General features: G+C 49.3%; 1 protein-coding gene across 3 annotated transcripts; it reads right to left on the minus strand.

Moving 5' to 3' along the window:
- Window positions 1-321: 321 nt before the first annotated feature.
- On the minus strand, window positions 322-19,931 carry EARS2 (glutamyl-tRNA synthetase 2, mitochondrial). Of its 3 annotated transcripts, none has more exons than XM_088470346.1 (9): window positions 19,673-19,931; window positions 19,255-19,410; window positions 18,597-18,806; window positions 16,885-17,357; window positions 15,797-15,905; window positions 14,588-14,726; window positions 3,126-3,256; window positions 2,220-2,355; window positions 322-714 (listed from the first exon to the last, which is right to left on the minus strand). In XM_088470346.1, exons 1-9 carry the CDS (start codon window positions 19,729-19,731, stop codon window positions 631-633), a joined length of 1,497 nt encoding a protein of 498 aa, XP_088326472.1. In that variant the 5' UTR covers window positions 19,732-19,931; the 3' UTR covers window positions 322-630. The 3 variants fall into 3 exon arrangements, with proteins under 3 accessions (XP_088326472.1, XP_088326471.1, XP_088326473.1); XM_088470345.1 differs by having other exon boundaries at window positions 18,597-18,786; window positions 19,673-19,929; XM_088470347.1 differs by lacking the exon at window positions 18,597-18,806 and having other exon boundaries at window positions 19,673-19,930.
- Window positions 19,932-20,044: the final 113 nt, after the last annotated feature.

A 20,044-nucleotide genomic window follows, 5' to 3' on the forward strand; every position in this document is an offset into this window, starting at 1 on the left:
TCTGAAGAGTCCAAAGTTGGAAAAAAAACTGTCCCTAAGAAAATAAAAGAAGCTTAGGGGCTGCTAATCAGCTCCCCCTGCGCTAACGGTGACACGACTCCGGCCGGGCACCAACTTAAAACTGAGGGAGGGGTTTGGTTATAGGGAGAGTGGACCCAAGTGCATTCTGGGAGCTAAAAGCTTTAACTGCTTGGTGCCCGGATTTGGTTCCCAACCTATACCCCAAGGTCAACCCTGTGGACCCCCTGTGGACCCTGAAGTAGAAACAAAAAATACCTGGCAGTTTGGCATGACTTTTTTTTTTTTTAAATCTTTATTTATAGCAACAGAAAACACAAGAAGGAATTGCACATTAAAAATACTATAGGTGAAATAGAAATAATAAGGCGCATGATAGCAATCCCAATCAAGAAATGCATTCAGCTTCGGTTCAATAACTTCCTCAAATTTGTCTTCAACTGGAATGCAAATAGTGAAGTACAATATATAAAGTGGTCTAAAGTCTTGTATGAAGGAGATCTGGCAGCGATTAGTAGACACCAGCAGACCAGACTGTGTGATAGCAGAGATTCCAGATATTTATTTACAGGATGAAGGTATTGATACTTAGTCACAGTATAGATTTAGTCTTCACCTAGAGAGAGCATTCTGTAACCGCGCAATCGACTCCCGAGGTCCCAACGACAGCATCATCTCTGCCACACTGGGGCCAGTCTAAAGAAAGAGAAATGAAAAACCCTCATATTTAACATCCAACAAGATGATATTAACATAGACGATAGACAAAGTAAAGGTCGACAGTCGGTATGTCGTCACCAGATGGTCGACATGCAATAGACTGACAGGGGCAAAAGATTGTCAAGTACAAAAGGTCGAATTTGTTAAAATGGTCGACACACATTGTCTAAACACTTTTTTTTCATGGTTTTTCAACTCTTTTAGGGGTGAGGGTTAGGCTGTTGGAGGGGACAGTTAGGGCTAGGCACTAGGGTGAGGGTTAGGTTTAGGCAACGGGGGAGGGCTGGGATAAGGTACTAGGGTGAGGTTAGAATTAGGGCTAAGAATAAAAAAATGTGTCGACCATTTGAACCGGTCGACCTTTTAACCCTGTCAACCTTTTGTCCCTGCTGACCTATTGCATGCCTGATCATCTGGTGTTGATCTATAGACTGTCGACTTTTATACCACACTCGGGGTGGGGGGGCGCTAAATTCTAATAGTTTTAGTGCCTACACCTCAGGCTCCCTCTACACCCAGTGTTGCTGTGTTCCCCAAATGAGACCAAAGAGGAAATAAACTGGTGCTATGTATTTCAATCCACCGAAATAAAATATCCACACCAATTGTCCAAAGATGCGTGGAAGCCACTGTCCAGTCTCAATATCCTGACAAATCTTCTTAAATGAGTCTAAAGTATGTAAAACTGCAGCTAAACTGGATTAGGACTACACAGATCCATATGAACTGAAAAGCGAAGGTAACAAGGGCGCCCCCTGGTGCACACAGCACATAGCAAACACCAAATGCGATGAAAACAACTGTGAATGCCATCGGCCCCAGACCAAAAGTTCGGGATCCTTCTGCCTGCACTTATGGGCTGATGTCTTCATGCTTTCAATCTGGTAAGAAACTTCTTGATTTGAAAATTGTATATTCATTTCCAATGTAAGAACGCTTACTAGTATACATCATACAGGATTACATTGTTTTGCTTTTTTTCCCCTATTCTTCAGAGCATATAATGATAAAGACAAAGACATTCTCTTTGGTAGATATCACGAATGACTTATTTGGAATATTTATTTTAAGATAAGTCAATATTGATTTATACTTTAGGTACAGGCCCAATAACTTTCACATTTATAATACATTCGGTGTGATACACATTGTCTGCCACTAGGAGGCGCCTTGGAGATCTGTGTTCTCATTCGTTTTTATTTATATATCTATATTTTCAGCCACAACAAAATGCTCTAGAGACACCGCTAACTGCGCACATCAGCGCTACCGTTCAGTGGAATATATTTTTATGGGTATTTCCCAAAACGGACATAGGGGCTGTACCTATGAATGCACTATGCGGCCAGTTAGGCACCTTTCTACAAACAGAAAAGCTCTGCATGATTTCTACGTGGATTTTACTGAGTGTTAGGGACAAAGCAACCCTGGAGCAATGTCCATTCTGTGCTTCTGTAACAGTCAGCAATTGCCGGTTGTACCTCGAGGCCACTGAGTGCCAAGCGGAGAACTTTCATGGAAGTGCTGAATTTTGTGGCTTTCAGCTGCTGCAGATGGCTCCTCAGCTCTGTGTTTAACATTTCCAGGTTCACGTCATTGTGGCTATCCTGCAGAAGCCTAGGGACACACAAGAGGATAACAAGCAATCATATCTCAGGCCTCTCCTATATTCCCAGCTGTGAAAACAAATCAAGGTCTATGGGAATGCTCATTTAGCACCTGGTAAAACATCATTCAGGACGCGTTTCACCCCTTGATAGAACATCTTCCGGTGTCACTACCATTGAGCGCTGATTGAGAGACGATGACCGAGCACCATAACGGTGCAAAGCTTTAATAATTCAGGTGGTGAAGGACCAGCCGCAGATTTATGATGCCTCATCCTATGCCTACAGAGACTGCTGCAAGGGCAGGAGGTAAGTCTGGGTGTTGTGTAAAGGGCCAGACTGGGATGAAATAGTCACAATTTTTCTACTAATCGTAGTAAGGAACAGTAATGTTTACTGCTCAGCAATAGCGCTTAGGAGATCCGTTATATACAACACCCACATAAAGTTACTGGCTGTATACTGTACATACACGTAGAATTCCTTCTCTTCATACTAGGGGTGAGCGGGTTCGGTTTAACTCGGATCTTTAAACGGCATTTTATTGGCTATCGCCTATCATGTGTTTTGGACAGCCAATATAATAAATCCGAATTTGCGGTAAAGTGGCGATAAGAACCGAGTAAATCCGAGTAAAACCGAGCCTGCACATCCCTACTTCATACATAGCCGTCACACGTCGGCAGGGGTTATCCAGATCAGCCTGGCTAAGTAAGGTGCCCCTTTGGTGTTTGCACCACGCCATACTATAAACTGCACTGTACTAAGAATAATACGTACCGCACAGCAAGGCTCCCAATCTCACTGGCCTCACTAGACAGAAGTTGCAGATGATCTCTCTGCACCGAGGGCCGAACCCACAAATAAGAATAATTGGGAGACAGCAGGCCTGAGAGCATACACAAGTGTCCCTGTAGAAAAGAACAGGGAAGTTTGTTTAATGAAAACATGAATTAGAAAAAAAAAAAGTAAAAGAAATACTACATACAACATAAATATCACTCTGGGGACTGAGAAAAATGCATCACACAAATAAAGAAAGAGCTAAGAGTAACATATAAGGCCTGATATAGGGGCGGGGGCTCAGTGCCGATGTTTATGTAGTTAAGCAATTTTCACGCAACTGCACGCAAGAAAATCCCTAAAAACCGGTACGTTGCATACGTTACACAGAGTGCAGTGATCGCGGTGAGTGGCAAAATGACTTTAAAAAATATGAGATATGGTAAGAACTTACCTTTGTTATCTCTATTTCTACGAAGTCCATAGGGTTCCACAGGATACCTTGGGGGTATAGGTGATGACGTCAGGCATTGGGAACCATAGAGTTAAGTTTTCAGCCTCCCAGGATGCACTAGGGTCCCCCTCCTATACCCTGCCCCCGAGCCAAGGCATCTCAGTTACGTACCAAGCCATAGGCCAGAGGAGGAGAAGGAAGAGAGAGAAAAAAGATCTGGACACACACAAGAATCACATTATTACCAGAGGGAGACGGAAAAACCGGTGACCAGAGTAAAGCCCATCTGCAGCACAGGTGCGACAGGGCGGGAGTCCTGTGGAACCCTATGGACTTCGTAGAAATAGAGATAACAAAGGTAAGTTCTTACCATATCTCATATTTTCTACTTCAGGGTCCATAGGGTATCCACAGGATACCTTGGGGATGTCCCAAAGCAGTATCCTTCAAGGGTGGGGACGCTCCTGTGCTGAAAGGAGAATCCGCCGCCCAAAGGAAGAATCCTGAGAGGCAAAGGTGTCAAACGCGTAATACCTCACAAAGGTATGGACAGAGGACCACGTGGCAGCCTTGCAGATCTGGACTGCAGAGGCACCACGTCGAACTGCCCACGAAGGACCCACAGACCTAGTGGAATGAGCCCTCACAGAGGATGGAACCGGAAGGCCCTCATGAAGAGAAGCCTCTGAAATTGCCATCCAAATCCAACCTGCCAAAGTTTGCTTTGAAGCAGGCCAACCCTTTTTACGGAAGCCATAGAGGACAAACAAGGCGTCCGACTTCCGAAACAAGGAAGTGCGGTCAACATAAATCCTTAAGGCCCGCACAACGTCCAAAGTGGCCTCACCCACTGACAGGTCGGGTGAGTTAAAAGCTGGCACAACGATTTCCTCGTTGATATGGAAACGTGAAACAACTTTGGGAAGAAATTCAGGACAAGTGCGCAGCACTGCCCTGTTCCCATGAAAAATCAGAAAAGGGGGTCTACAGGATAGAGCCCCTAAGTCAGAAACACGTCTGGCTGAAGCGATGGCCAGAAGGAAAATTGTTTTAGCTGTCAGCCATTTAAGGACCACTGCCCAGTGGTTCAAACGGCGGTCCCTGGAGAGCCCTCATGACTACAGCTAAATCCTAAGGCGCCACCGGTGGAACAAATGGCGGCTGAATTCGGAGAACATCTTGCATAAAGGTGTGCACATCAGTGATTGTAGCAATCCTACGATGGAACCAGACGGACAGGGCAGACACCTGGAGAAGCAAGGCGAAGCCCATGGTCTAGTCCCGCCTGTAAAAAAGCCAACACTCTAGACAGACAGAACTCCCGAGGTGCATAACCTCTTGGCCGACACCATTGGAAGAACGTATGCCACACACGATGGTATATTCTTGCAGAAGAAGGCTTCCAAGCTCTTAGCATAGTCCGTACTACAGAGCTGGAAAACCCCCTGGACCTTAACATGGCCGTCTCAACAGCCACGCAGTCAAAGACAGCCGAGTCAGGTCTGGGTGAAGACAAGGACCCTGAGACAGTAGGTCCGGTCGTAGCGGCAACCGCAGAGGACTGTCCACGGACAGACCCTGAAGGTCTGAGAACCAGTGCCTCCTGGGCCACGCGGGAGCTATCAACAGGAGTGTTCCTCCTTCCTGTTTGAATTTCCGGATTACCCGAGGAAGAAGGGAAAACGGAGGAAATAGATAAGCAAACCGGAACGTCCACTGGACGGACAGAGTATCCACCAGAGACGCCTTTTCGTCTCTTGTGCGAGACCCGTACACCGGCAACTTGTTGTTGTGCCGTGACGCCATGAGGTCGATCTCTGGAAGACCCCACCTGTCCACCAGAAGTTGAAAGACGTCCTGGTGTAGGGACCACTCTCCCGGATGAACGTCCTGGTGACTGAGAAAGTCTGCCTCCCAGCTGAGAACTCCCGGGATGAATACTGCTGATATGGCCGGGAGATTGTGCTCCGCCCAGACCAGAATGCGGGACACCTCTACGAGTGCCGCCCGACTTCGGGTTCCTCCTTGACGATTTATGCAGGCCACGGCGGTGGTGTTGTCCGACTGGACCTGCATGGGGTGACCTTGGAGAACCCGCTGTGCCTGCTGGAGAGCATTGAAAACGGCGCGGAGCTCCAAGATGTTTATTGGAAGCTCCATTTCCGCCTGAGTCCATCTTCCCTGGAACAAGTGTGGACCCGTGACCGCTCCCCAGCCCCGCAGGCTGGCGTCCGTTGTCAATAGGACCCAGTTTTCCACCCAAAACGGACGACCCTTGTTGATATGGGTCGTCTGCAACCACCAGGCAAGGGACAGGCGAACCTCCGGAGTGAGCAGCATCGTCTGGGATTTTAGACTCTGAGGCAGTCCATTCCATTTGGACAGGATCGATTGCTGTAGAAGTCTGGAGTGAAGCTGGGCATATTCCACCATGTCGAATACTGACACCATGGAGCCCAGTAACCTCATCGCCGAGTGCAGAGACACACGGCGACTCTGCAGACAACTGCGCACCCTCAACTGTAAGGCAGAGATATTTTCCCCCATCACAAAGATCCTTTGCTGACTGTAATCCAATAAGGCTCCGAGGTGCAGAATCCTCTGAGACGGGATCAGGGTGGACTTTTGCCAGTTTATTAACCAGCCGTGCCGTTGCAGTACTGCAATCGTCAGATCCAAGTGGCGTAGGAGGAGCTCTGGAGACCCTGCTACCAACAAAAGGTTGTCTAGGTACGGCAACAAGCGGACGCCCTGCAGCCGCAGGGACGCCACCATAACCGCCATAACCTTGGTGAACACACGTGGTGCTGTCGCCAGGCCCGGAACTGAAAGTGATCGTTGCGGATTGCAAACCTGAGGAACTGTTGGTGATGCAAAAGAATAGGGACATGCAGGTAAGCGTCCTGTATGTCCAATGACACCATGCAATCCCCAGGTTCCAGCGCCAGAATAATGGACCGTAGGGTCTCCATCCGAAACCGGGGCACCCGCAAGGACTTGTTGAGGGCCTTGAGGTTGAGAATCGGACGGTACGACCCACTGGGTTTCTGCACCAAAAATAGATTTGAATAGAAACCCTGTCCCCTCTGGGAGAATGGAACAGGCACTATAACTCCAGCCTGGAGCATAGTGTGCAAAACCTTCTGCAGTTCCATGGCCTTGGTCTGGTCTAAGGGAAGACCCGTGGTGAAGAATCGGGATGGGGGCCTGTGCCGAAAGGAGAGGACGTACCCGTGAGAAACCACCTCGTGAACCCAAGTGTCTGTCGTAGTTGCCGACCAATACTGGGCGAACTGCAGCAGGCGGCCTCCCACTTTGGGATCCCCCAAAGGGAGGCCCGAACCGTCAGGCCACAGGCTTGTCATCAGACTTATGGGCCGGACGTCTGGTACTCCAAGCCTGTTTCCTGGGCTTGGCCGATTTCTTGGGCCCAGCCTGTCTGGGAAAGGATTGTGCCTTAGGCCTACCCTGGGCCCTATAAGGCCGAAAGGCCGACGTACCCGAACTGGGAGGGACCGCAGCAGACGGGAGACATGCAGACTTGGCTGCCGCCAGCGTGGCCGCAATTTTGTCCAGATCCGGACCAAAGAGGACTTCTCCATTAAATGGCAAAGCTTCCAATACCTTTTTGGAATCAGCGTCCGCCTTCCAGGATCGCAACCATAAGGTGCGACGAGCAGCCACAGCTGCCGAGGAATGCGAGAAGCGAGGGTACTAATATCCAAGGCCGCTTCAGTGATGTAAGTGGCCGAATCCCGGAGATTGCCTATCAACTCGGACTGTTCAGCCGAACAGTCGGAATCCAAAGACGCCTCCAAACTATCGGCCCAGCGCTCCATAGCTCTGGCTACCCAACATACGGCCATAGCCGGTCTGGATGCCCCCCCAGCAAAGGACGGTCCGTAGCATCCTTGAAGGAGGACATGGAGGGCATGGGCAATGTGGCACTTCGGACTAGGCGTGTCACATGAGAATCCACCTGAGGAGGGGATTCCCACTTAGAGAAATAATTGTCCGCAAACGGATAAGCCACCGCTAAACGTCTCTGAGGCTGATACCGTTTGCCAGGATGTTTCCACACCTCCTCTAAATGGTCTACTAACTGACCCGAAAGAGGAAACACTGTGGCGTCACCCTTAATATCCTTGAAAAAGGCATATTTGAACTTTGACACCGGAGGATCATCATCCTCAATACCTAAAGCTGTGCGGACTGCCCGAATAAGGCCAGGAATATAAACCTTAGACTTAGCGTCCGACTCTTTAGTACGGGGAGGTTCTTGGGCAGAAAGATCCAGAATCTCCCCATCATCGTACATCCCGTCGTCATCCTCATAAGGAGCAGACAGAGACGCCACCGGCCGCTAGTGAGGCCGCAACACAGACTCCCCTTGTAACACGTCCGACAAATGCTGTACAGAGCTTGTCAGCAAATTAACCCACGCAGGCTCCTGAGAGACCTGAGGAGGGGAACTAGGGAGACTGTGGGGTACCATCAGTTGTCTCGGGAACCCCTGCATGGGTGACGACACCACTGACTGCTGGGACAATCCCATCTGAGAGAACGCAGGTTGCGGAGCTAACTGGCCCACTAGGGTTGTAAGCGCTTTGGCGAAACAAGCCCAGGGCGGTTCCTGTACCGGAGCCATGACAGTAATTGGTCGCGCTAATAAAAAAACACTGCCGACATAGCCCCTCCGCGTTACCCTCCCCCTCCGCTATTGGTACCTTACACGTAGTACACATAAACTGGAGAGGAAAATCACACTCAGACATGATGGCAAGTATGTGACCCCTCTCACTGATACTCGTTAGTATAGTGGGAGAACCGCCCTGCAATCACTGCACCGCAAGGGCTTTAGCAGAAGAAGAGCAGGGACAGTGAAATGGCTTACAGTAGAAAGTGAAAGTACAGGCAGCAGACGCTAGCAGAAGTCACATACAATGCAGAAGAAATCAATCCCTGCACTATCAGCGCTGATCCTCAACTACGCAGACACAGAGTCTGGTAGGACACAGCGCTGCATACACAGACCTGTTCCAACGGAGGAGAGGTATGCCGGGGGACCCAGACCACGATGCCACCGATCAGCAGCTTCCCCCAGCGTTCACCATGCTTCCATAAAGATGGACATCGAGAAGCAGAGAGGAGGCCGGCCTGGGGGAGGAGCGCTGCCACAGGGCCAATCGGCAGTGCAGAGAGGGCTGTGTGCAGCGGGGGAGGAGCCAGCTGTATACAGGGAAGGCGCGCTCCTCTGGCATGCAATTAACCCCTAAGACGCCGCAGCGCTATCGCTCAGCAGCGGTCCGCTGTTCCAGGGGGGTAGTGGAAGCGCAGGTTGTTACCTGGCTCCACGCTGCAGCCAGTCCCCAGGGAGCCCCCTGCCTGGGGACTCTGGACCATGTGTTCAGCGGGGACCCACCGCGGGACCCTGCTGCTTACCTGCTGCCCCCCTTGAATCCGGCCATGGTTCAAAACATCTGGGGTCACTGCTAGCTGTGACCCCAGATGCTTACCAGCATCCCCGGATCAGTACCGGTGTTCTGGTACTGGCGGGGGTGTAGGGAAGACAGCATGGACGTCAGCACTGACTGTCCATGCTGTACTCCCAGATGTGCAGCCACGGCTGCCTTGAAGAAAACTTCAGGGGCTAATTCTTAGCCCCCCTCTAAACAGGTGCTCCGACTCCAAGCCGGGCACCAACGAAACAGATGCTTTGGCTCGGGGGCGGGGTATAGGAGGGGGACCCTAGTGCATTCTGGGAGGCTGAAAACTTAACTCTATGGTGCCCAATGCCTGACGTCATCACCTATACCCCCAAGGTATCCTGTGGATACCCTATGGACCCTGAAGTAGAAAAATGGGGTCCTACCTGACCATTTCTGGGTACCATCATAATTTATGCTTTAGAGCTCCCCATATGCCTCTCAGACCTCCCCACATCCCCCTAAAATGCCCATCTGATACCCCCAGCAGCATCAGATATCCCCACAAGCCCCTTAACCACTTGCCTGGCATGGTCGTATCAGATACGACCACCAGACTGGGCTTTCCTTGACATGGTCGTATCTGATACGACCAGTCAGGAAAGCTCTGTGGGCGGCTGCTGGAAAATAAGTTTCCAGCAGCCACCAATCACAGAGGGACCTCCTGGTCCCTCTGCACACTGTCCCTCCCCATGGGAGTGATTGGACAGCCCAGCGCCGGCACACCCACTCCCGACGGCAGCCCGGCGGCTGCTGACAGGGCAGAGAAGGCAGCACTGATAGCGCTGTCCTTCTCTCCCTCCTCCGGAGCTAGCAGCAGCCCGGCGACTGATGGCAGAGCAGAGCAGCCGCCGGGCAGAGAAGGACAGCGCTATCAGCGCTGTCCTCCTCTCTCTCGCCACCCCCGATAGCAGTAGCCCGGCGGCTGCAAACTAGACAGAGCAGCGGCCAGGCAAATAGAAGGTAGCGCTTTCACTGCCCCTCCCTGTCCCAATGCGCTGTTAGCAGCTCCCCAGCAGCTGCAAACAGTAGAGGGAGCAGCCGCTGGCCAAAGAGCCAACCCCTCCTCTCCCCCCATTTTTGCAAGCCCCACCCCACGTACAAACGGCAAACCCCTATATGTGTGTATAATGTGTGTGTGTATATATATATATATATATATATATATATATACACACACACATACACACGTGTGATCTATATACATGGATATATACATATACTGTGTATATACAGTATGTATATATATATATATATATATATATATAGTTAGTGTGTGTGAAGCCCCCCCAACCGATGTCAAACAATCGATTGGTTCAGCCATCGATAGAAACAACCGGCCGTCGATGGTACAGCTGTCAATGACCAGAACTACAGTTTTTTTTAAACACCATATACCATAAAAAAAATTTATTTTGATGGTATATGGTGTTTAAAAAAAAAAAATTGAGTTGAAATAGTTTTAAAAAGATATTCTTGACCTTATTATATCATAAAAAAACCCGACAATTTCAGAGCGGTTTTTGGAAATTTTTTTTGTCAGTTAAGTGGTTAAATGCATGTTTTAATGCCTCCACGATCTTTCAGGTAATATGACTTGTCTGTTCACAAAACCCATAGTGAATAAATAGGCTTACCATATCATCACTTTAAACTGGGACACTCATGGATTACACAGGTTCTGTGGCTCATTAAAACCAGGTGAAATCCAGGCATGAAGTCAGCCAGTCACAGAACCTTTGTAATTAATTCATGTGTCCCGTTTTAAAGCGATAGTATGGTTAGCCTATGAATAACGCTTTAGGTAATAACCATATTTATCAAAGGATAAATGCCCGGTCTTTACACATTATGCCGCACATTAATGCCCGGTCTTTACACATTATGCCACACAGCAATGCCCGGTCTTTACACATTATGCCACACAGCAATGCCCGGTCTTTACACATTATGCCACACAGCAATGCCCGGTCTTTACACATTATGCCACACAGCAATGCCCGGTCTTTACACATTATGCCACACAGCAATGCCCGGTCTTTACACATTATGCCACACAGCAATGCTCAGCCTTTACACATTATGCCATGCAGTAATACCCCTTGCAAATGATGCCGCACATTAATGCCCTTTAATCCCCCTATGCAGTGCCCCCAGTAGTAGCCCCCCTATGCAGTGCCCCCAGTAGTAGCCCCCCTATGCAGTGCCCCCAGTAGTAGTTCCCCTATGCAGTGCCCCCAGTAGTAGTTCCCCTATGCAGTGCCCCCAGTAGTAGTTCCCCTATGCAGTGCCCCCAGTAGTAGTTCCCCTATGCAGTGCCCCCAGTAGTAGTTCCCCTATGCAGTGCCCCCAGTAGTAGTTCCCCTATGCAGTGCCCCCAGTAGTAGTTCCCCTATGCAGTGCCCCCAGTAGTAGTTCCCCTATGCAGTGCCCCCAGGAGTCCCCCATATGCCTCTCAGACCCCTATGCAGTGCCCCCAGTAGTAGTTCCCCTATGCAGTGCCCCCAGTAGTAGTTCCCCTATGCAGTGCCCCCAGTAGTAATTCCCCTATGCAGTGCCCCCAGTAGTAGTTCCCCTATGCAGTGCCCCCAGTAGTAGTTCCCCTATGCAGTGCCCCCAGTAGTAGTTCCCCTATGCAGTGCCCCCAGTAGTAGCTCCCCTATGCAGTGCCCCCAGTAGTAGCTCCCCTATGCAGTGCCCCCAGTAGTAGCTCCCCTATGCAGTGCCCCCAGTAGTAGTTCCCCTATGCAGTGCCCCCAGTAGTAGTTCCCCTATGCAGTGCCCCCAGTAGTAGTTCCCCTATGCAGTGCCCCCAGTAGTAGTTCCCCTATGCAGTGCCCCCAGTAGTAGTTCCCCTATGCAGTGCCCCCAGTAGTAGTTCCCCTATGCAGTGCCCCCAGTAGTAGTTCCCCTATGCAGTGCCCCCAGTAGTAGTTCCTCTATGCAGTGCCCCCAGTAGTAGTTCCTCTATGCAGTGCCCCCAGTAGTAGTTCCTCTATGCAGTGCCCCCAGTAGTAGTTCCCCTATGCCTCAGACCCCTATGCAGTGGAGGTATAGGAGTGACCTGGGCATTAGGCCCAGGTCACTAAAGGGCAAATTGGTGGGTCAACTACAGGGGACCCACCTATTTGCCCTTTAGTGACCTGGGCCTAATGCCCAGGTCACACACCTATTGGGGGGGGGGGGGGGGGGGGGCCAGATAGCTTCAATTGGGCCTAATGCCCCCTATGTAGCCCGGGCCTTGTACCCGCCTATATACCTACAGGCCTATTGCCTGAATTTATGACGGGGGCCTAGTGCCCGACAACCATGGTGGTCTAGGGAGGGGTAAATAACGGTAGCCCAAGGCTGCCTACCCACACGCAGGGATTGGCCACAGCACAGCGCGTCCCCGGGGACACGGCTAGTTTAAAAAAGTGAGTCCCCAGTGCCCGATATCAGGTAAAATACTCGCTATAGCGCGTATTTGCAAACGCTGGAGTGTACGCAGAAAGGCGCTGCTGCGATCAAGATGGACGGGATCAGAAATGTTGTGGAAAAGTTCAGGGCGTAACTGGGAGGTGGCTACTAGTACTCGCTGCAAAAATGCTCAGTTTAGTGGGCGTGGCATGAGAGTGTTGTGGGCGTGTCAGTGAAAGTGGCTGTGCTCACAGATGAACAGCCACAGGAGGCCATAGCCACACACAATGGTGTCCCTTCCCGCTGTGACACCCGATGCAGGGAGGGTTGCTGAAAAGGGGATGAGGGCCTCTCGGACAGGAGAAAGGCCTCGTTAATGGGGCTTGGCGTCGCGGCACGAACCCCGGCCCGTGCTGTGGGTATCATCACTGGGGTGGTGGGGGGTGCCGGAGGTGCGGAGTACCGGCTCCCTCAATGTGACAGGAGCCAAGTGCTGCACTTAATGCTACAGTGCAGCACCCGGCTCCTGTCACTGAGGGGGAGCCTGTACCTTGGCATCACCCCTCGGCGGGTGACGCCCGCACCCCCCTTCTGATGCCAACGGCTCACAGAGAAACTGCAACTGCCATAGGTCTGCTGCTAGCTTCGATGGAACGACCAATGGTGGCATCTAAGGACGCACCAATCGGTATTACTGCGTCTCCGGACGCTGCAAGTGGGCGTCTCAATCCTTGCACATTGGGACGCAGGGATGTACATAACGGGAGGACTTTGTAGCGGTCACAGATGGGCGACCGCCAATAGACGCTGCTGCAGGGGCTTGTGTGTCCATCTCTAAATCTGCTCCTTTGTGATTAGTTGGGGTGTGTTGGCCACATAGTAACTAGTCAGAGATCACAGCGAGATTAGCACCAAAAAACTCAAAATGTAAAAGTTATATATAGAAAAATAGCAGATTATTATTAATAACTTACACATGCATCAATGTTATATTGTATTTATTGTCTGTGGCCACAGAATTGATGCCGATTAACTCATGCTTGTAAAGGCCCCCATACATCAGAGATTGATTGCACCAATCGTGCAATTTGCAATCGATTGTGTATAAAAATCTGGGCCTGATTCACACCCGCTCGCGAGCGCTGAGCAAGCGGGTCGATGTTGGCCCAGTGCGCATGCGCACGACGGAGCCAGCTCCATCGTGCGCATGCGCGAGACCCGGATAGCGACGGGCAAATCGTCGCTATGGGTCTCGTACCAAAGGGGGCGTGCTGTTGATGTTGAGTGACAGCACGCCCCCTTTGGTGGGCGGGCCGGGGGCGTGGCTGCCCAGACGGAGGCGCTCCCATGGAAATGCCTACCGTCTGGGGCCGGCCCCACTGACATCACAAGTGATGTCAGTGGGAGTGATTTCGGCTCTGTTTGAGCCGAAAGCACTCTAGGGCTTGCGGCAACAAGACCCTACCACAAGGGTCTCGTCGCAAGCCCGATGGTCGCGATGGTCTTGACCATCGCGACCATCTTCCTGGCCGCTCGTATAGCTGTGGGTGGTCTAAAAATCAAGAAGGACAGACCTGATTCAGAGCGAGCGCTCTGTCAGAGCGCCCGGCTCTGAATCAGGGCCTCTTTCCCTTTTTCAATCGATTGCAAATTGCACGATTGCTGCAATCAATCTCTGATATACGGGGGACTTTAGTTTTATACCAATAACCCGGCTTTTACGTGATGCTTTTAATTAATAATTGTGAAAATAAAATTAGATTTCCTATGCTCAGCGGCTCAGTAGCAGTGCTCTTATTTTGTTTTCTCTGAACACATTTTTTTTTTAGCAAAATTCCAGGTTTTACTGTGTAAGTGCTGTATAGAATAGCCATCACATAGCGCCTGTGTGATGCCATGCTGCATTATGACTATCAAGCATGGTGGGAAAGGACTGTGGGACGTTTACCAAAGTCACACACATGGATGACTAAGTAGGGCCGTTTCGCTTAGCCATGAGCTCCCACTGTGCGCATCTCAGCCCATTACAGTGGACGATTTCTGCCTGCACGCCGGAAGCTGTTCTGACGGCCGTCGCAGCTAATTAAATGTTCCTCTTTGTTGGAAGAAATTCCACTCACCATTCTCAGCAACAGTATCCTCTCAATATACTCTGTATCAAACATCAGGTCTTTGTACTTCTCCTGCAGCAGAGTCTTCAGCTGTGTGACCAACTGTAGTCGGGTGTCTGCGTTATCAATCCATCGGGCCAGGTGAATCCTAAGGGAAGGAGCAGGAGTGACAGACAAAGGTTAGATGAAGACAGTAGGGTGTTTGGCCAATTGTATGAAAGGCTTTTCTTTCTGTGTATGAAGAAGTTCATCCCATCTCAAATAAAATGACCTTGCGATCTTTAAAACAAAGTAAAGACTAATTAGGATAGGCTGCACTAACTGGGCTTTATCTTGAGTCAGACACCATGGCGTCTGTCTTTTGCCGCGGTTACGCCCATGGTTTTATGCTAATGCCGCTACAAAGCCTTTACCTGGTGTACATCCATGCGTCCAAATGTGCAAGGACAGATGCCCACTTTAGGTGTCTTCAGATGCTGGAATACAGCTTGGTGTATCTTTAGTCCGCACCCCCGAAACTGGCAACTGTCCTACGCAGGTGCGGATTATGCGTCTGAGTATGGCCTTCAATGTGAGCGAGTCTGCGTCTCTGTACGCAACCACTAGCACTCTCATAAGATGCAACTTCTCCGATCAGCCACTCCCGTTACATGCCAGTCACTGCCCCATATATATCCAAATACACTTCTGATACCGAGAGCCTAAATCTGCACCATGACTCTGTAGGAATAAAATAGAGACGCATGCGCAGGCGGAAACCATTGCTTCCTCAGACTCAGAATCAGGCCCAATGTGTGAATTCACCGCCTTCCACCAAAGCACAAGGACAAAAGTGATCTTTTTCCACTATCAGAGTCCCCGCTCGACCTCTCTCCTCCCTGTTATGCTGGGTACACACTAAACGATGTGTACCCAGCACGATCTCGTACGCAACGGCAAGTGCACACACACCTGCTGACAATATGGCCCATCAGAAGCAAGGCATCGTCAGCGATATAGCAGGTACACACTGGCCAATGTGGACGATATGTCGTCCAATCCGCCGGATCGGACGACATATCATCTAGTGTGTAACTGGCTTTACACTGAGCCAGGTCTGGTTATCTCTAGAGACCTCCCTTCCCAGGGGTAGAACATGACCCACAGCCCGCATCTCTCTCAAATACAAAATTTTAAAACAGAAAACGTTACTTGGAATGTTAATAAAACCACTTTTACCGGTTGAACTCTGGAAGTTTATCCAGATCGAGAAGAGCAGAGTGTGTGCTGGTGCTTCCCAGGTCGTACTGCTGGATTAGCTGACGCAAAGTACGGCCCATCTGGTTCCCTGCATGAGGACAAGACAGAGCAGGTGAGGAGAACATATATTTAAGGGGTTTTTTTTACTAGCCACAGAAGAATCTGCTATTCCTAATATGGCCACGACTTCTTTCAGAGATAGCACCTATCCATCCCATGTAAAAACATATTCTGCACCTAAAAGGAAAATAGTGGGAATTTTACATTGAAAGATCTTTCAGTTCAATTTAAACGTCACTCTGGAAAAATCTATCAAAGAAAATTACTTAAAATGGCACCGCACCTTTTAGGTTGTTTTGAAATCAATATTCCCCAATTAATGTATTTGTCATACTTGGAGGTTTATTTTGCCTTCCTCAACACAATTTAGAATTTAAGAATAATAACCTCCAACCTATTAAGGACCCCACACTAGGTATGCACATCAGAAACCGGTGGTTAGCAACCATCGATGATTCCGATTCGATGGAAACACTTTTTTTTCCCCCATCGAATACTGGGAATACGATGGTTGCCAGCCATCGGATGCAGCTTTCCAATGCCCATTTAAACATTCCAGTTTTATGCCGAATATAGTTTTCATTTTATCCACAATTACATCTTGAATTAATAATGTGCTGCTTTTAGTACATGTGCAACAAATCTGCACTCAACAAATAACACCTCCAATCAGTCCATCTCCTCCCATTAGCCAGTGCAATCGCCATTATCTTGAACTGCAAATTTATAGGCCTTGATGTTGCACCTTGTGCCACAATGGATGCTGCGTTATTATGTTATTATTATTTTCTTGTGACTCTGCATTGAGCAAATATATAAAGTATATGCCCACAGTGCCGATTAATCCCTATTCTTGGCATGCATGCAGAGGACCACCCCTATGAAACTGGCTCTATTCTATCTAGCACATATATCACTTTCATATAATTCTCTTATTCACCCTCTGCAAAGCATGGTTCTATCTCCCTGTTCTTCTGAAATGGACACCTCTTGCTCTCCGCCGTTACCGGTGAATCCTGATCCGCAGTTTGTAATAATGTCAAGCAGGGTCTCCGCCAGGTATCCGTTCTGGGCGTAGTGTTGGATAAATATATCCCCCTGTCGCTTGGACAATTTGCTGCCATCTTTGTTGAGCAGGAGCGGAAGGTGGGCATAGAATGGAGGTTGCCAGCCCAGAGCACGGTAAAGCAGTAGGTGCTTGGTGGTGGAGACCAACCACTCTTCTCCTCTCATCACGTGAGTCACTGCCATTTTATTATCATCCACCACATTGGCCAAGTGATAAGTGGGAAAGCCGTCTCCTTTGAGAATCACCGGGTCTCCTTCCACGCTTGCCACATCATGACGTGTCCAGCCATAGACCAGGTCCTTGAAGTCGTGGGTACCACTGGGCAACTGGAACCGGACCACAAATGGCAAGTTCTGCGACAGCTTTTCCTGCACTTGATTTGTGGTCAGATGTCTGCAACGGTTGTCGTAGCTTCAGTGAAAACAAAAAGGAAACTGATCAGAAGCAATAAAACACATTTCACAATTCACAAAATACGTCACGTGTTTAACTGTTGTGTTTCGTGCTACGTTCACACACTGGGGGCGATTCAAAAGTTCTGCCGGTGGCTATTTTTTTTTTTTTTAAGACGCCCGACAGAGCAATTCAATTGTTGCCCTGTCAGGGCGCAATAGCCGACGGCATTTCTGCAGTTAGCGCGCCCTAACCAGAATTTTAGACAGGTTTAGCCGTTTTACATGGCTAAACCTCGTCTCATAGGCAGCGAATAAGGGCGATAATTAACGAGTGCCCAGAACAACTGAATAGCAAACTGGGGGATCATTACTTATCACGACCTAAAAAACATTTGAATCGCCCCCACCGACTGCTTTTGTGAATTCTGACACAATAATTACAAATTTACAGTAAGTTAATCTAGCATGAGGTTATTTAGTTGACATTCTTAAGACTGATCTGCAAGTAATGAATTAATCCCAGTTAAGATTAATTTTAACTGCAGTGGTGTTAAAAGTAACGTTCCCACTATGGAACTAAATAAGAAGTAATACTGTACTAGTTGATGTGACACTATTGTGAATTTTGCAAAAAATTTCAAATGGGGGCTGCTATGTACATGGCTTGTTTTCATTTTGTTTTTAATAGGTGTACACAGGTTATTTAGGGCCTCGTTTAGAGATGTGCGCCACATCGTATATCTCCGATGTTAGATTGGCGCATGTGCAGGTCTTCCACTGCGGCCAACTCAAGACTCCCAGTTTTTTGGAAGTGCAGGAGCCAGGGCCAGAAGACGCAGATATCCTGGGCTACGCAGGTAAAATGCCCATTCTGAGTAGCCTTTGGCTTTCTCAGATGGCTGATGCTGCAGCCATCGCGACCAGTGACCCGATGCCGAGTCTTCGGATGCAGCACTTGGATCTGTGATGCTGTCAGGAGGCATCTTTTATCCTCAGACACCTCCTGCTGCATTAGCACATTTTGACATCGCTGCTGCATCCATAACCGCAGCAGCAATGTGAATAGAGTCCATCTCTGAATCAGGCCCTCAGTTCAGTGATTCGCACCTTATGATGAGTTATCAGCATATGTGAGAGCTACAAAATACAATTTAATATATGCACAAACAGAATATTTCAGTATATGGTTGCTTTGAAGTTATACACGTCCAACACAGCGAGCATGGAAACAGCTGCTCCAGGGGAAGTCTCATACCGAGGAGTCTGCCTACTTCTTAAAGCTTCTTTCTTCAGCAGTTCTAGTCTATGGGGGGTACAAAAGCAGCGGTAGGCAGCTCCACTCTCCAGCAGGGTCTGTACAGCTTCATGATACAGATCCAGACGCTTTGACTGTTCATAGGGTCCGTACGGCCCACCACGCCTGGGGCTCTCATCCGGTGGTATCCCTGAGAAGATAATTACATTACTACACAAACAATGTCTGCCTCATTCAGAGTTGGACTGGCCAACAGGGGTACAGGGGAAATCCCTGGTAGCCCCCACTGTCTGAGGGCCCCACCCCTCCTCTAGGGGTGGAGCAGGATCATGGATAAACTTGGGTGCCTGGTTTGTTTTTAGGGAAACTACGCCAAGATTAGCCCTCCTGACAATCTAAGAGGGTGGTCCTGACAGACCCCTGTCCCCTCTTTTTAAATGGGCCCTGTTCTTTGCATTTGCTCTCTAATGGAGGTCCAAGCCCCTCTGTTGTGGCTGGCCATACCACCCCTGACGGCTGGCCACACCTCCTAAGCTTGGGCCCCTACCACTGCATTCCCTGGTGGGCCCTTCCTGCCCCAGGACGACACTGGCCTCATTGCTCGCTTAGCAGCAGACCGCATGGATAGGATTATAAACGGCAAACAGTGAAAACCTACCTGCCCACTCCAACATGTCTTCTATACCGTCGGCGGCTCCAGGAACCAGGCGGCTTCTGTCGGTATCTTCGAGGCGCAGAATAAAAGTACCTCCATGTTTCTTGGCAAAAAGATAGTTGTAGAGCGCCGTGCGTAGGCCGCCCAGGTGGAGAAAGCCTAAGGGGGCAACTGAATGGTCATCACTAGAGAAACGGCAAAAATAAATATACATTGCATCTAAACCACCGACCCCTGTTGCAATAAAGCTCAATACAAAAATATTCCTTAAATTAAAAATATTTCCATATAGAAAATTAAATAAAAAATAAAATCATAAAAGTGTGCCTTATTCCTAATAATTCTTAAAACAAGATTTGTCTGCCTGCAGAAATACAAGGACCAGCATGCCCTATCTGTCCAAAGTCCTGCAAAACACTACCTGTGGGGCTGGGAGCAAACCGCACCCGGACTTCCATCTGAGCCCCCGCAGAACACCATCTCCTTCCCGGGGGTAGCCAAAGGCGCAGAGTCCGGAAAAACAGCGGCCTCATCTCCCCCACTCTGGAGTTACAGCCGCCTCAACCCGTGTTCCGAGGCCTGAGCAGTCGGTCACATTACTCAGTCCGGGTCCCCATCACAGGAGACATTTTGTTGGCGCCTAATCCATTGGTTTTCAGACACTTTGTTCTCCGGCAAAATGGCAGCCGCCTGATGCGTATACATTGAATACATTGCTAAGTGTAAGATCATTAACCCAAGGCATTGGTGGTCAGTGGGTAGGGGGTGAAAGAATACACAAACACTATAAGAG

Source organism: Taudactylus pleione, unplaced genomic scaffold (genome assembly GCF_031769625.1).
Source record: "Taudactylus pleione unplaced genomic scaffold, aTauple2 ptg000098l, whole genome shotgun sequence".
Classification (NCBI taxonomy): domain Eukaryota; kingdom Metazoa; phylum Chordata; class Amphibia; order Anura; family Myobatrachidae; genus Taudactylus; species Taudactylus pleione.